Source organism: Nyctibius grandis, chromosome 1 (genome assembly GCF_013368605.1).
Source record: "Nyctibius grandis isolate bNycGra1 chromosome 1, bNycGra1.pri, whole genome shotgun sequence".
NCBI lineage: Eukaryota > Metazoa > Chordata > Aves > Nyctibiiformes > Nyctibiidae > Nyctibius > Nyctibius grandis.
The window spans coordinates 25,001,538-25,017,995 of record NC_090658.1 but is presented as its reverse complement, the minus strand read 5'-3'; the positions used below and the strand labels follow the sequence as shown (position 1 = coordinate 25,017,995).

The window sequence follows — 16,458 nt, the reverse complement described above, 5'->3', positions numbered from 1 at the left end:
CGAGAGCCCATCTTCAGGGAGAAGTCCAGGTACAGCTTAAAGAATCTGGAGAAGACACGGAACGCAACGCATGGTGATTCGGTAACCATTAAACTTGCCTTTCTGTTAACATTCCTCTTTAAAATCCGTGAGTCATTTCTGCGTTACAGGCCTTTAGATTTAGGGCAGCGTATCTTAAAGTAGCCCAGGGCAAACGCTGGAAGCGGTGTACCAGCTCTGTCAGTGGAGGGTCTGCAGCTGTCATGGGGCGCCTGGATTTGCACGGGGCTGGGTGGTCGCTGCTGGGTGTCAATCCCTCACAGCCCTGCCCTGGCAGAACCCCTTGTACAGGGCTGGGCTGCCGCAGGGCTGTGCCTCGCTGGCTTGACCATGACACCTTGGCCTCATCCGCGCCATAAAGACCCCCAGGGTCCGGCAAAGGCGGCCACATCCAAGCCGCCTGTTCGGAACCGGGGATACTCAAAACCGGCAGCGCGAAGCCGTGTGGGAGGGAGAGGGCCCGGCCAGGCCGGGGCCCTCCAGCACCCCGGCGGCTGCGGCGGCCGGGCACCGCTCGGAGCCGCCTCTGGCTCAGCCTCGGCGCATCCCCCAAACCCTGTTAAAGACCACTCAGGAGCACCCGGGCAGGACCCTCACGGCGAGGCGGGGCGGGCCCGGCCAGGCCCCCGGCACCGCCCGGGCGGGGCGGGGCGTTCCTGTGCGCCGCTTCCGCCTCGGTCGGGGCCCGGCGCGGCGGCGTTGCGGCGGGGGGGGCCAGGATGCTGAGCCCGCGGGAGCGCGGCGGGGACCTGGTCCGCTTCTACACGGTGACGGAGCCGCGGCGGCACCCCCGCGGGCACACCGTCTACAAGGTCACGGCGCGGGTGAGTCAGCGCCCGGCCGGGCCCCGGCCTCGGCCCCGGCCTCCTCCGTGCCGGCCGCCCGGGGCGCCGCGGGCCGCCGCCCTGCCCCTCGCCTCCTCCGGCCCCCGCGCCCGGCCTGCCCGTGATTTGGTCTTTAAAGCCGCCGCTGTGTGTGGAATAGAGCCTGTGGCCGGGCTGCCGATGGGGATCCCGGCGTGCCCTGGGCGGATCGGGCCGGTCGCGACGTGGAAACCCCCCTGAGGGACACGGGTGGGAGGGGGGGAAGGTGGGGGCACGGCGGCCGCTCCTAAGCTGAACCTCGGTCGCCTCCTGCAAACTTCACATGACGTTGTAATTACCTCAAACGCGCGTTGCGATTTACTGTCAATTTCTTTCCTGTTTGTTGCAGGGCATACGAGAATAGCTTTAAACCAAACAACTCCGGCTTTCTTTTTTTCCCCCGTCTTCTCCCCAGAATCTCTCGGGGAGGTTACGGTCGGATTGCTCTGTCTCCTTGCGTGCCCCACAGCGCAGTCAGCTCCGGAGGAAGAATGAGGGAGCAGGGTGCGTAGGGACAGCACGCCTGTGGTGGAGGCGCAGAGCTGTTTGAATTGAAGAATATTTGGACACCCCCTTTCTTAAGGGCTGCGTGTGCCCAGGGTTCAACCCCATTTGGGCAGAAGAGGATCTGGGTGAATAAGAGAGGCCTAGTAGGAGAAGAAGGAAAACTGCAGCAGATAACTGGGTATTGGGAGATCTGGCTTGGTGCTAGTTTTGCTGAAAGCTCCTTCTGTTCCCCTAGGGAAATCCCTTGCTTTCTTTTCTCCTCTACTTTCCTATTTAAGCGAGAGAGGGAGGGGGAGTAAGTAAATAATGTGGAGGTAGGTGCAAGAGGAGTGGCAGTTCAGGTCACAGATATGGTGGGGTATATCGAGATCATCAGAAAGTGTCAGTGAGGGACAGAGTTTATTTAAATGACCCGTGATCTTGTAGTTACTGCAGCTGTAGACATTCTGCCCGTGAGAGCAACGTATGTTTATATGCACCCATCTCTTAATTCAAAGAATACAACATTCTGTATATGTATATATGTTGTAGCTCTCAGGTTGTTTGAGTATGATCACTTTGTGTGACCTGTGAAATTAAAAAATTTTTTTTTATTCTTTTTTGTCAAATATATGTATACAAATCAACTGAACACAAATATGGGACATGTTTAAAACATTCCTTATAGTCCAATAAAACGTAGTATTTGTTAAGAGCAAAAAAAAAAAAAAAAAAAAAAGAGTTGTTTTCCCCTGTGAAAAAGCCTTTTTGAGATAGAGGCGTGGAGGAGAACAGTGCCATCACATCTTTCTGCAGTAGCTCATGGTGGGCTTAGTGTGCGTGTGTGTGTGTTTTAAAAAGTTGTGTCAGTGCAATAGGGAGTAATAGGAATGAGCCAAGACTTGTGCTTATTTTACTCTGGTGACTTTGTTCTTACTGGCTAAACCCAGTTAAAATGCTCTGCAATATTTTCGTTTATGCAAAATTGTTCAAAAGCAAGTCGTGGCTAACTAGTGAGGAATGTCACTCTTTCTCCGTGTCCCATAACTTGTAGATGTGCTGCTGCCTTTCCAAGCAAGAGATGGTGCAGAATCAGGCAGTGAATCAGGCAGTGAGCTGTGTGTGGTTTAGTACAGAGCAAGGAGCTGATCCGTCTGTGAGCTGTCCAGATTAAACTGAGCTAACCAGAGATCATTAGTTCTTCAGTGTGTTTTGATATCCGAAATCCTCAAAGTGAAAGAATATTTTTTGTGCAGCAAAGGATGCTTTGGATTCACAAATGTAGAAGTATAAGTAACTTTTGTTTCAGTAGGGCTCTATCTGGTAATCTGTTATGTAGTACTTGAAGTGAGGATTTGGGGAGTTAGGTGCTGAACAAAATGATTTAAAAATAATTCAATGTACGTATCTGTTACCTTCCCTTTTTCTCTCTTCCTGTTCCTCCCTCCTGTTCCTGTGGTGATCTGGCTCCATGGTTGATATTGCAGCACCACAGCTGTACCTGCTGAACTGATGCTCAGCAGCTTTGGGGGACCACCAGGAAAAAAGTGAGGTGGATCTTCCCATTGTATTGAATACCCTTCTGACTGAGATCTAGGGTACTTGGAACATGCTAGTGGAGATACCTGGTTCCTTTCAGTGGTGTACAGGTGAATCCTTTGTGCAACTAAGTTAAGTTAAAGGAACTTGCTGTTCCATTATAATGATAGATTAATAATCATGAATGAGAAAGCACTTGTTTACTGTGTCTGAAACATCTGACCCAAAGGCACAACTGCCCATGCAGTCTCTTCTGAGTGCTAAGGTGGTCTATCCTTACTGCAGTTTTTTTTTTAAAGATTTTGTTTGTGTAGCAGAGAATATATATTTTATTTACTTGTAAACTGTGAAATAATTGTGAGTGCAGGCAAGATTAAATTAATATTGGCTTTTTTAGGTCCATTTCCAAAGGCTTAAAGAACAGAAAGAGATATCAGCAAGTTGTGATACAAGGAGTGTTCTTCAGTGATATCTGAAAATATAGGCCACTAATAAAAGTTCAGATAATTTAGAAGATTACCATTATTAATTATAATTAAAATTCTAATGAGTTATGTTGGATATCTGCAGGTCAGGACAGGAACAGGATAATCTGAAATACTTCGTTTGATGGTGAGGATCCTTGTAGGATCTCTGTTTTCAGAGCCTAACACAGTAATTATGCATTGCTTAGGTGATTGGTGGGTATCCTAATGATATTCGTAAAAATAGATTAAAGTTGCTTGCATTACAGATTTGCAGAAGCTGCTGGCTGCATTGATCCTTGTAGGAGGATTGAAAAAGTGCACTGAAAATTTGGGGAATTGGATCATCTTTGCCAAGTCTCTAGGTTGATTATAGGTCGGATTGAAGGGGCAGACCTGTTCTGAGGCTGACCTTCAGAAAAGGATATGAAGAACAAAGTAGGACAACACATAAATTATTACGTACTGACTTAAAGTTGGCATGGCTGGTAGATATAGAAGGCGATGTAACATTAGAACAAGTGTGAAACAGGGCCTCTGGGTTTTATTCCAGATTCTTACTAACTGGCTGGGTAATTACTCATCTCTCTGGGTCTCCTTCTGCCCATCTGGTAACTTACCTAGCTGCCAAAACTGTTGCAAGGCTTTAACTAAAGGTGAACTGCAAAGCAAAGCAGTTGGTGTGTGCCCTTTGGTGTTCGTCTGTGATGTGTAGCCATGCCTATGATATCTTCTTCCCACAGCTCTACAGGCTCCTTGCATCAAGTATGCCATCTATTAGAAAAAAAGGTTAGAAATATTTCACCAATTGTATGTATGAACTGTCTGGTAGTGAATGAAGGAGCAAGAGCCACCAAGGTTAAAATTTGGTAAAGTTGCCAAACGTTAGATTACTCAAGACTGAGGAAAAGTTGAGGAAGGTTTTATCGATGTAGACTACGCTGGAAGAAGAGGACTTTGATGTGCAAGGTGAGAGAAAGAACTTAGACTTGTGAGGGAAAATGTTTTAGGTCTTTTGGGAGATTGCTAGAGAAGATACCACTTCTCTTTTCTGTCTTGTCTCCTGCAAAATGCGTGAAAGATTACAGTGGCTGGTCTGTGTAGCAAATGGATGTTAAGAAATCTGGGAGGCTTTGGCAAGAATTCTTGAAAGATGAAAGGGAGGAAGAGAGCTAGTTTGCGGGGAGCACGAGGGGTATGCTATTGTCACTTAGCAAGACGAAAGTGTAGATTCAGTGACTTCTATCTTAGAGCAGCAGCTGTGTGGTGCTTGCAGTACAGCAGGATGGTGTTTTAGTCTCTAGGGCGCAGGCAGCGTGGACTCCTTGTGCTTGCCTATATGTATCACCTATTCACAGCATTAATTATTCTCGGGTGTGACATTGTGTGGATTGTCTCAGTTTGGATTGAGAATGCCCTATTTTGCTTTAGCTAACAATAGGCTAATTATTTTGTTAAACAGCTTTGACTGAGTTATAATGAAGGATATACTGACTTGCACAAGATAATTGAAGTTATGAATTAAAGATGTCTTTATTTGATTTGTTTGTCTGTGGATATGCTCTTACTGCTGTTTATAAGCCCAATACAGGACTTGGATTACAAAGGCTTTTGCGATCAATATTTATGTAAAGAAAAAAATCCTAATAAAATACAGGCTTCTTTATGGTGTGTAGCCAAGCCTCATTTTCACTGCAATTTTCTTCTGGACAAAGTCATCTATAATTGATTAGGCAAAGAGTGTTTAAGGAGAAGCAAATACACAAGGATAGAGTCAGACGTGTGCCCGTTGATGGTTGTAAGTAAAGTGGAAATACTGTCTTAGTAAATGCAAAGCCTCACATTCACAGTGAGGTTCTGTGTAGCTTATATTAAGCCAAGTAGCCTTAATTAGCTCTGCTTATTGGGAGTAATGTGGCCCTAATATGAATTAATGGGAAGAGACTGGAAAGATGAGGGGGGTGTGCTCTACGTAGCTTTGTGAGATGCCTTCTGTGCCATTCTGCCTAGAATGTACATCTTTATTTCTAATTACAGCAAATGACTCAGCTGCTAAGATACCTTACTGTGTTGTATTTGGATATTAGACTTCCCTAAAACGAAATGCAAACATTTCTGAGCGCAGAGGAACATGCAACTGTTTGCTTTTTTCCAGATTTTTCTCTTCAGCAGCAAATCATTGTGTTACTCTTTGTAACTTGCAAACTGAAAATCCAAGCACTTATACGTTTTTTTTGTTTGTTTGTTTTGCTTTTCAGATTGTTTCAAGAAAAAATCCAGAGGATGTCCAGGAGGTAACAGTTTAAACTTGTGCAAATGTCTCTGTGTATCACACTATGCCTTTTGAAGCATCTTTGATATAATTTAGCAATTTCTGTGTGTTTTGTCATTGTAATTGAGCAAACAGTTTTTTGTGTGTTTCAGTTTGTCTTTAGGTTCATAGTTGAAAACAGTAGCGGGTGTAACATGTTGCAGTTCATCCCTCAGTGATGAATCATGACTTGAAACAGTCTTAGGGAGTAAAGAGTCTTTTGATGACAAAACTGCTTTGATAACTTTGCAAGCTCTTTTCTCAGGGCTGGAATTGGCAAATTGATGGTTACTTAACTCCTACTGGTAAAATTAGAGATCAGTCCACAATCCGAGCCTTAGGTCTCAGCTGTAGGTACTCTTTTCCCCTTTAACCAATGCTTCACTGAAAAGCCTACATCATTACTCTTTATTAGCGAAGAGGGAAAATGGAGGACTGTAGGAGTAGTTGAGAGAGATTAGACTGCAAGTCATATATTATGCCTGTCGCTCTGAGGCTCCTTTAGTATTTTCCAGTGATATACTTTGATTAAACTTTTAAATTGCTTACTCTTTGCCTCTTCTGAAAAGGCTTTGAATAAGGGTCTGCTGTATTCTTGTGCCTCTTTAATACCCCAAAGACTGTCAGGAACTGTTTTATTGAGACAAAGAAATACGTCATGCGTGTGTGGGTTGTGTGTTTTTGTTTTGTTTTGTTTTTTTTAGATTAAAAAACTTTTTTTCCCCCCTCTTGATTGATACTAGTATACTATGTATATGCAAAATCTTCCTTCAAAAGCACAACCTTATGGCTTTTCAGACATTGTGTAACATATGCATATGTTCAATTTCTGGTGCAGTCTCTTACTACAGTTGAGGAGAACCTGGATAGTTGATGAAAGAAGAGCCCATAAATGAGTTCATTGCATCTCTGTGTGGTCAAACATGAGTTACTGATTAGTGGCTTGGCAGAGGTGAGAATTGGCTAATACACCTAACACCCCTTTGTTGCATCCTTCTTTTGAAATTTTAAGAATCAGACGAACAGGAGCATTCATGCTTTTTGCATTTTTTTTAATCTCTAGAAGATCAAAATAGCCTGTCAGAATCAGAGATGATCATGGATCTAGTTTTAGACTGCATTACTGTAGTTTGTAGCTTGATGTTCACCTTTTCCAGGGAGACTCCTGAATTGAACCTATCCATGAGCACATTCTGCCATTACCTTAATCTTCATTTGTGGGAAAAACACTTTATAGCAGCTGTTGATGAGCCATTCATCAGAAAAATATAGTGTAAGTGTCTTTCAGCTAGAGTATTGCATGAATATGTTAAGTATTTTTGAAATAAGAGCAAAACCATATCTTCTAGTTGTTGCTTTGGTCGTTGCTTTGATCTGTGGTTGTAGGTTAGCGATGCAGAGTTCCATATACTCTAGACAATAAGGAGACATAAATGTGCTATGAACTTGTTGATGATTGCCCTTTTCCACCCTTCATTGTACCAAATTAATTATTTTGCATGTGATGGCATGTTAGGTGTGGTGTGATTCTGTTATAAGCAAGCATCTGAAAGTACTTAGTTGCTAAAAGGAATATCCTAGATGGTAATTGCCATAAGGGTGAATTGTAGTCAGAAAACCACATACTTTGGGAGCTTTTCTGTTATACTGGCTTCTTATGATAGAAAAGAATTGTGGGCACCCTTTGAAAGAAAAAGAATATGCTCCTAACCTGTCCCCACTGAAAATAAATTTACCTCGGTTTTCCAGAATGCTCAATTAGAAATTCAATAGACAAAATTCTGTGCACACAACTGCCCTGTTGCTTTACTATCTGTCTCATGCAACCCGCTTCCCGCACCCATATAGGACCACTTAGCTATGCCTGCCTGCTCAGTCAGAAGTTTCTTTTAATGTCACTGCTGTGATGGTAATACATGCATTACATATTTACAACTCCACGTAAGGCTGTGTGCTGTGACCTCAACTCTACTTGCCAGTTTTCTGTCACCTCTTTTAACTGCCCATTGGGATACAAGCCTTAAATACAGCATCTCTCCCACTGCAGCCAATTGCAATTCAGGATATCCTCAACTGTTGTTGCTGGGACGGGAAGGAAGATAACCTTGTAAGGGCTTTCTTCTCAAAAGGGTGAAAGAAGTTAACCTGAAGTTGTGCATGGAGGAGTTAATAGATAGAGAAAGGCTAGTGTACTCAACTTTAATTTCCTTGCTTCTGGGGTTCGATGGTGGCAACATGGCTGGTGAGGCAATTGTAGCTAGGGTAGCCTTGTGTTTTTTTCTCTTACTCATTCACAGAGGAGAAAGGATTGTTCATTGTGGAACAGATGAGTCGCATGCGTTAAGAGAGATCTACTGGCTCTAGCCATGACAAGCACCTTATTGCATTACAAATGTTAACATATGTTTTATGATATACTTGCTGTGCTTCGTTGGGCCTTAAAGTACAATGTGTCTTTCCTCCAGATCTGATTTCTAATGAATATGTTAGAGTGGGAACTTTGCTAACTTCGCTGAGCCGCATGCATGCGAAGGCATGATTTCCATGAGCTTGTGAAAGGTTTTAGGATGACCTTGACTGCTTCTGCTATGCAAGCTACTTATGGATACTTTTTTCCTCTTGGCTATTGGGAGATGACTTGCAGTGGTAAAAAATGATACTTTTTTAGTGAAATGGAATCTCATGCTCTTATTTTCTGGAAGCTTTTCACGATATCTCCAAGTACTGACAATACAGTAAATTGATGTTTCAAGACTTCACCATCTTAAGTGTTTTTCTGTACTATATGCACGCTGCTAGAGAAGTGCTAATCATCCACTTTCTGGAAATTGGATTAGATGGAAGTACAGCAATAAAAAATTATTGTTTCTGATAGCAAAACAACTAGTTGGCCTTCTTGAGAGATTCTGATTTTTCTTCCCTTGGCTGATGGACTCTACCAAGTAGTAGTTGTAGTTGAGTCCTGAAAATGTGTGCACAATAGCTGGGGCTGAATCAGGACTGCTAGTTTCAGTATAGCTAAGTTTATAAGGTGGATAGAGTTGTCATATTAAAGCTTTGCATGTCCACTGTTAACAGTGCAGTTACCTTATATCTGCGTTGTTCTGTAGGTAGGACTTGCATCTGCTGAAACTTAGAAGGCCTCTGACCATAGTGCTTAAAAAAACCCAAACAAAACTCCTCCAAAACTCCAACAAAACAATGACAACAAAAAAACCCCTCTAAAATTAAACCTTTTAGCTCTAAATCTAGTTTGCTTGAAAAAAGTAGTTTTTCAATTACCATTGCTCATGAGAAGGCAACCTGTTAAATCAGTCAGAAATATATGGAATCTTTTAAATTGTGGTTAGTTGTATTAAGCTAATTGAGACATTTGACTGATGGAACACTGGAATCAACTGCTGACTGCATCGCAGTATCTCTTTTTTTCCCCCCCCGTTCTACTTTAATCACTTCACGTTAGTGTTGAGGTTTATTATGTGGCTTAGTGAGTCTGTCCAAAACTGAGGCAAATATATAAAATGTCTTTGTTAATTTTTCTCATCCTGATAGCAAACCTGTTAGCAGTCAGGTGTAAATTTTGTTGCTCAGTTCTTTCCCTGGCCTGACTTTCCTCTTGGGTTCTCTTCCTTCCTTGAATGGAAAGAATAAAAAGAATGGGATGGAAGAAGGATAAGGTAGATACCTGTCTGCGAGGAACCTGGCTGGGAGATGGCTACTTCTTTCTGGAAAGAATGGATCAGGAAAAGCTGGTGTAATGAACCAATGCTGTCTTTGCATTCCTGAAGTTGGAGATTTTGTCTAGATTACAAAAGGAACATATTCAATTTTTGATCAGGGTTATTAGTAATAAACAATTTAAAATATGGGCCTGATCACCATTTTACATAAACAAATTATGAGCTGGTTTGTAGTCCTAGGTGCTTAATGTGCTGTCCTTAAGAATCCCTTACTTGTATTGATTTCTCTTCCCTCATTTTCTCTTTTGCTGTTGTGTCTCTTCCCAATACCTGCAGCTGCGCCAAGCACAGCATGCTATTGAGTGTTGGGTGGTGCAACACTACTGTTCAGCATTTTTTCCTCTCTTGTTCCCTGTGTAGCTCTGGATCTCAGTGTGACTGAAACAGTGCTGCCTTTGCCCTGTCTGTTTCCTTCTTTCAGCTTTTACTACATATTTTTTTCTATGCACTGTAGTCTTGTTAGCCAAAATGGGGGTTAAGGACAGATAATGACCAGGTTTTTTTTTTTATGGCTGTTACAGTTGGCAGTTCAGATTGTATATTTTTGTTAAGCATATTTGCTGAAGGCAGTGGTCTGATTTGCTTAAAAAATGTGTTTGTGGTGTGGTGCAATGTGAACAATGAACTTCACTAATACTTCTCTCCCCTTTCTGTTCTTCAGATAGTGGTTTGGAAGAGATACAGTGACTTTAAGAAACTGCACAAAGATCTCTGGCAAATTCATAAAAACCTATGCAGACACACAGAACTCTTTCCACCTTTTGCCAAAGCGATAGTATTTGGTAAGCATAATTTCTTCCTGATTTGCTGATGGAATTCTTTGATGACTCAATATCTATAAATACATCTTGTTTTGTAGCTGCCTGGAACTCTCTTCCATGTGCTTTTACTACTGAGCTTTTTGGTTTGTTGTGTCTTACTTGTAGGTGTGCTGGCATCATAGCTTGATACTTTTTATTTGTTTTTTTAACAGGGGTAGTTATGTCCTTGCTTCCATGTTAGAGCTGTTAGCTCAAATATTTATTGATGTGTATGTTCTATATCTTTACAACATACATTCCCCGTTTTCAGGAGCATGAAGTCTGTATTAGCTTTGTGAACAGCACTTGAACACCGAACAAAGATTTTAATATATGAGCTGTCTGTGATTTTTAGTGATGAGTTATAGTAAAGTATCAAGTGGTTGTTGAAGAAAAGAATTTTTTATTTTAGGAATTTGATTGTAATTGTCAGTTTTATCTAGCTAGGCTTTTGAGATCAGTTATACGTATAGCAGTTAACTATTTCACCGAAACAACCCATAAGAGGATTGTGACTCTACATGAGAAACGTGGCAAAAAGTAATTAGCTCTTAAAAGCCGAAGGTCTTAACTTAATCCTGATGTATGTGTCATCATGAATGAGCTATAGGTGGACTTCCAGTGAAGTGGTATGACTCCATATAGAACTCCACACTTTTTTTAGCAGTGTCTTGTGTTTATTTTAGCGGTGGGTTTTTTTTGTTGTTTTTTTTAGTGTGTGCTCTTTGTGTTCAGCACAAACTGGTGTTTTTTTTATTGCACAATATCCAGTGGGCTTTTAAGTGTTTTTCAGCATTTTTTAACATGTCCAGCATGTTTGGTGTCTTTTTTGCATGCATCTACCATGTGCATTGTGAGTGTTTCTGAGGTTTTTCTAAGGTGTTAACTGTCTGGAATGGGTTTGGGTTTGGTGCTTTTTGGTGTGCATCTACCACGTGCTTTTGAGCCTTTTTTCTAAGCATTTTAACATTTTTTTTAGGTGTCCAATAAGTGTTTAGCATTTCTTTGCATGCATCTACCATGCAGTCTTGGTTTGGTTTTGGGTGAGCTTTTTGGTTTCTAAAGTGCTTTTGGGGTTACTAAGGCGTTTCCATGGCATTTACGAGTTGTTCCAGTGTATTATTTTTTTAAAGCCCTCAGCCTGCAATAATGCTTTTTTCTGGTATGCACCTAGCATGGTGTGTGGTGTTTTTTGGCATGCCTCTCCCATGTGCTCTTTTTTTTTTTTTTTGGCAAGGTTTCTGATGTGGATTTGGGGCATTTTTTGTTGTGTTTTTTGTTTCCTAAGGCACGGCTGTGGCGATCTTTATGTCCAGGCTTTCTTTGGTGTTTTTTTTGGTGTGTGGGTACCACCACACAAGTTTCTGCAGGTTTTTCTAAGGCATTGCTAACTGTGCAGAATGGATTTGGTGCTGCCTTTTAGTGGATTTTTTTTTTGTGCCCAACATGTATTTGGCATTTCTTTGCATGCACCTACCACATGAAATTATTGGTCATTTTAACAGGTTTTTAAGCATCCAACATGTTTGGTGTTTTTTTGGCATGAATCTACCACATGCTGTTTTTGATGTGGTTTTTGGCAGGCTTTTTGGTTTCCAAGGCGGTTTTGGTGGGCTTTTTTGTTGTGAGGTGTTTTTGGGGTTACTAAGGCATTTCCATGGAGTTTACAAGTTGGTTTGGTGGTAGTTTGTTTTTTTTTTTTTTAAGCATCCAGTGTTACGTTTTTTTGTATATACTTCCTGTGGTGTTTGGTGTTTTTTGGCTTGCATCTGCCATGTGCTCTCTTTTTTGGCAAGGTTTCTGGTGTGGATTTGGGGCATTTTTAGGTGTGGTTTTGGTTCCCAGGACATGGCTACAATGTTATTTCTGTCCAGGATTTCTTTGGTGTGGTGTTTTTTTTTGTTTTTTTTTTTTTTTACCTGCATATACTGCATAATTTTCAGTGGGTTTTTAAGAGTTATTTGGTGGTGTTTTGTGTGTCCAGTATATTTGGTGTTTTTTTAGCATACATCTACCACATAGAGTTATTGGGCATTTTAACAGGTTTTTAAGCTTCCAGCATGTTTGGCATTTTTTTTGGCATGTGTCTACCATGTACTCTTTTTTTTTTAATGTGCTTTTGGGCAGGCTTGTCATCTTCTAAGGTGTTTTTGGGCAGGCTTTTCAGTATCTAAGGTGTTTTGGGGGTTATTAAGGCCTTTCCATGGTGTTTACAAGTTGCTTCAGTGTGGTTGGTGGGTTTTTTTTTTGTTTACGTTTTTTTATAGGATTCAGCCTGTGTTTATGGTTTTTGTATGCACCTTGTGTGGCGTTTAGTGTCCAGCCTGTTTGGCATTTTTTTTGGAATGCATCTACCATGTGCTCTTTTTTTGGCAAGGTTTCTGGTGTGGATTCTGCATGTTTTTTTGGTGTAGGTTTTGGTTCCTAAAGCTTTGCCACGGCACGTTTGGCATTGCTGCAGTGATGTTTGAGCATCCAGCATGTTTGGCGTTTTTTGGCGTGCATCTCCCATGCACTCTTTTTTTTGCCAAGTTTTTTGCACCTTTTTTTGGAATGCTTTTTTTTTTGTTTCTGAGGCATTGCTGCAGTGTTCTTTTCCATTGGCACGTTGTTTCTAATATGTTTTGGTGGGTTTTTAAACATATACCACACTTACTGCATTTTTTTGGTGTGCATCTATGATGTACTTTTAAGTGTTTTTAGCATCCAGCATGGGTTTGCCTTTCTTTTTTTGCATCCTGCTACCATGTGCTTTTTTTTGTGTTTTTTCTGTGTTGTTTTAACATTTTTAGTGTTCAGCATGTTTGATGTCTTTTGCCATGTGTGTAGTGCATGCTTTTGTGTGTATTTCCACTTTTTCCATATGTTGTGCCTGTTTTTTTTCCATGTTTTCATACATGTTTTTGCATGCTTTTTCCATGTGTTGTGCACGTTTTAGCATCCAGCCAGTGTTTGGTGTGTTTTGACATGCATCTAGCACCGATTTTTGCAGGTTTTTTGTGTGTAGCATTTTTAGTGGTGTTGGGCATACATCTAGAGCATATTTTCCCATGTTTTTTCTCTGTGTCTCACATTAGCATGTTTTAGCATTCAGCATGTGTTTCACATCTTTTGGTATGCATCTATTGCATGGTTTTGTACTTTTTTTTTTCCCTGTGTCACGATTTTAGTATGTTTTTTAGCATCCGGTATGCTTTTGGCGGTTTTTGGCATGCATCTACTCATGCTTCACATGGAAAAATGTGCAAAAACATTTTTAGTGTTTTTGCATGCTTTTAGCATTAGCTTTTGTGCACTTTCATGGTTTTGCTGCATTTTTAGTTTTTTGTTGTTGTGTGGTGATTTTTTTTTTGTTGTGCTTGGGGTTTTTTTTTTTGTGGGTTGGGTTTTTTTAATATATTCTACTTTTTTTGCTGTATTATGCTTTTTGGCGTGGGTTTTTTGGCATTTGCTATTACTTTGGGATAGTCAAGCCAGTCAGTTTGGAAAGTGCCAAAACTGAGGTGGTTTAGTCAGCCTTTTTTCCCCACCACTTTGTGTGACAGCACTACAGTACCACCCAGGGTTATGGTTCTGTAGCCGTGTTTACTGGCTGCCCTCCTTTACCTTGAGTGCTGGAGAAACCGTATGAAACTCCCCGGGGGGCAAAACCTCAGCCTGGAAAGCACAAATTTTCCTTTTGATGTTTCTGGACCAAGTACTGCCACAGACTTGTAATTTTTGTTGCTTAGTGCTACTGTGTTTATTCTTGATGACTACTGCATGTAGGCATGGCACTGAGATGCTTTAAGGAGTATGCTAACATGAACAGCTTTGAACAAGTTGAAGTTAGCTTATAACCCAAGTCCAAACTGCCCTACAGCTTTGGGGGAGCTCTGACTTAACCCCTTGTTGTGTGGACCAGCTGAGTGAGAGGCAAGGAAGCTGAACTGTGATGCAGATTTCATGGTTCTCTGCACAGAGCTAGGTAAAATTCCTGGTTTAAACAGTCTTTCACATCAGCTAAATTGTATCCAACTTTTATGTCTGCTTATTTTTGCTTATTTAGGAAGTTGGAAGTGGGGTAACTGTTGCTGTGATGTCAGAACTTGTACACTAATGGTTAAATAATGTAGTATTATTTTCATCCTGAGATGATTTTGTATCTGATCTACAGAGTAGAGTGCTCACTGGGCAAGTTATTTAAAAAGATAATATTTGCAAAGCATAATTTAATTTTGGGCAGAAGATCCGGTAGCTATTCATAGGGGAGGAAAGAGAGGGGTGAAAAGAAAATCAGGGTGGAAGAGAGTGTAGGCTTCTAATATCTTAAATAATTTTAAATTGCCAGAAATGCAAATTAGCTGTTTTTATGCTAGCTCTGTAAGCAAGGGAAGATTTGAGTGAAATCCTTTCTGAAAGACGTCCTTCTTCTATTGTATTTGATGAACAAAAGTGACCACAATGTACATTGTAAGTGAAGGAAATCTACAGAAATATTCGATGTAGTTATTTACAAAAAGCACTTTGAAATGAAAAATAAACCTAAACAAAACCCACCACATTTGAATGAAGCTGAGCCACAGAAGAATACAGGAAAGAGGAGGTAATGTAAAAACAAATTCTAAATGATTGGTACATAGCTGAAAAGAATAGAAATGTTTGGCTGTTCAATTTAAGAATTATTTTTCTATTTAAAACATAAAATTTTACTGTGTATCCTTCCATCTCACATCTACACATAATAGCCACTGTGTGTTTTATTTTAATTTAAAGCATTTATCCTAATATTTTTTTTGTGCTAGAGAAAAAATGTAATTTTAGTAGATTTTGAGTTTTTGACAAACTTGTTTTCAGTCTCGTTCAGCTAATGGTGAGCTGCAATGTGCATCTCTATTAAGATCTTTTGTTTTCAAGCTGCTTTAATGGAGTATTTCTGCAGTGTTTCTTCCCTGTGGTGATGTTCCACTTGTTGCAGCTTTTAAACTAGTTACTAATAAGCATTGCCAGTAGTTGCTGGCAACTTGTTGATTTTATTTTTTTATGCTTTAAATAATGTATATGTATTGTTTTGTGGAGAGTACACTTCACAAAATGAGCATTGGTTGTTCTGACAGTCGAACTTAGTTGTAATAGAAGTATTAAACCTGAACAGAATCTCAAGTTCAGCATTCAGTTTCAGGAGATGGTGTGGAGAACTGAGATGTATTTAAAAATGAATGGGTCATGCTCTACTTCCCTATTTCATGCAACCAAAGACTTGTCACATCTGCAGAACTGAACTGAACTGCACCGCATGTTTTACACCACAGCTTTTGATAAATTGTATAGTGCAAGTGCATGTATTTTTATGCTGTTACAATAGAGCTGCTCACATCAAAGCGTGAAACTTGTTATGGGTGGAGAAAAAGAAATAATTTCACTTTTTTCTGCACTTCACTTGAACGTTTTCCACCCGTCTTATGGAGAAAACATAATGACCTGGAGCATGGGAATCTACAATGTCCCAACAGACCCAACTGTTAAAGCTTCTCTGAATTGTTATGCAGCAATTATGATACCTATTTCTGGGAAGTGATTACTCTCCTTTCCTACCTAATATGCATCAACATAATTTCTTCAGTATTTTCAAACTACTTTTTTTGTTGGACGCTTTAAGTATTCACATATGTTGGCTATACATGGCATTTTACCAAAATACTGATGAATCTGTTCTCAGCATTTCTTGTATCTAACAACGGCAGAAATGTACTCTAGTATAAAAAATACTCTTCCTCCCGACTAAAAGAAACCAAAAAACCACCGTTATTGATAACTTGCAGTGAGTCAGAAAGATGATTCACATTATAAAGCTCAGATAAGGATATTTTTTGGATTTGAAAATACCAAATGAAGTATCACATTTAAGAATTAAGTTTCATGTACAGTTGGAAGTCTTGCGAGAAACTAATAAACATGAACACAAGCCCTGCTAGGTGTTTTGTTGTTCAGGTCTGCGCCAGAAAATGAATTGTGAATTCTCTTTACAGGAATTTACATTTGGTTTACATGTATATAAAAAATTTTGAATGGATTGTTGCTGGAGGAATAGCAGGACTGTGCTGATGCATTTGTTATATGCTAAGATTGTAGTTGAAACGTCCTACAGCCCTGGAAAGACATGATCCCTATAATGAAGTTTTCATGTGTCTGAGAGATGTAAAGAATAGTGGAAGTAACATTGATTTAGATGCAAGA

At 40.6% G+C, this 16,458-nt stretch overlaps 1 protein-coding gene across 1 annotated transcript in view; it reads left to right on the top strand.

Annotated features, from left to right (window-relative positions):
• Window positions 1–719: 719 nt before the first annotated feature.
• The window catches only part of RPS6KC1 (ribosomal protein S6 kinase C1), a 92,980-nt gene continuing 77,241 nt past the window's right edge, over window positions 720–16,458 (top strand). Inside the window, 3 exon segments of the mRNA XM_068406396.1 lie at window positions 720–863; window positions 5,650–5,685; window positions 10,104–10,224. Of these exon segments, the coding sequence (XP_068262497.1) occupies window positions 759–863; window positions 5,650–5,685; window positions 10,104–10,224 (262 nt within the window). The 5' untranslated portion in view covers window positions 720–758.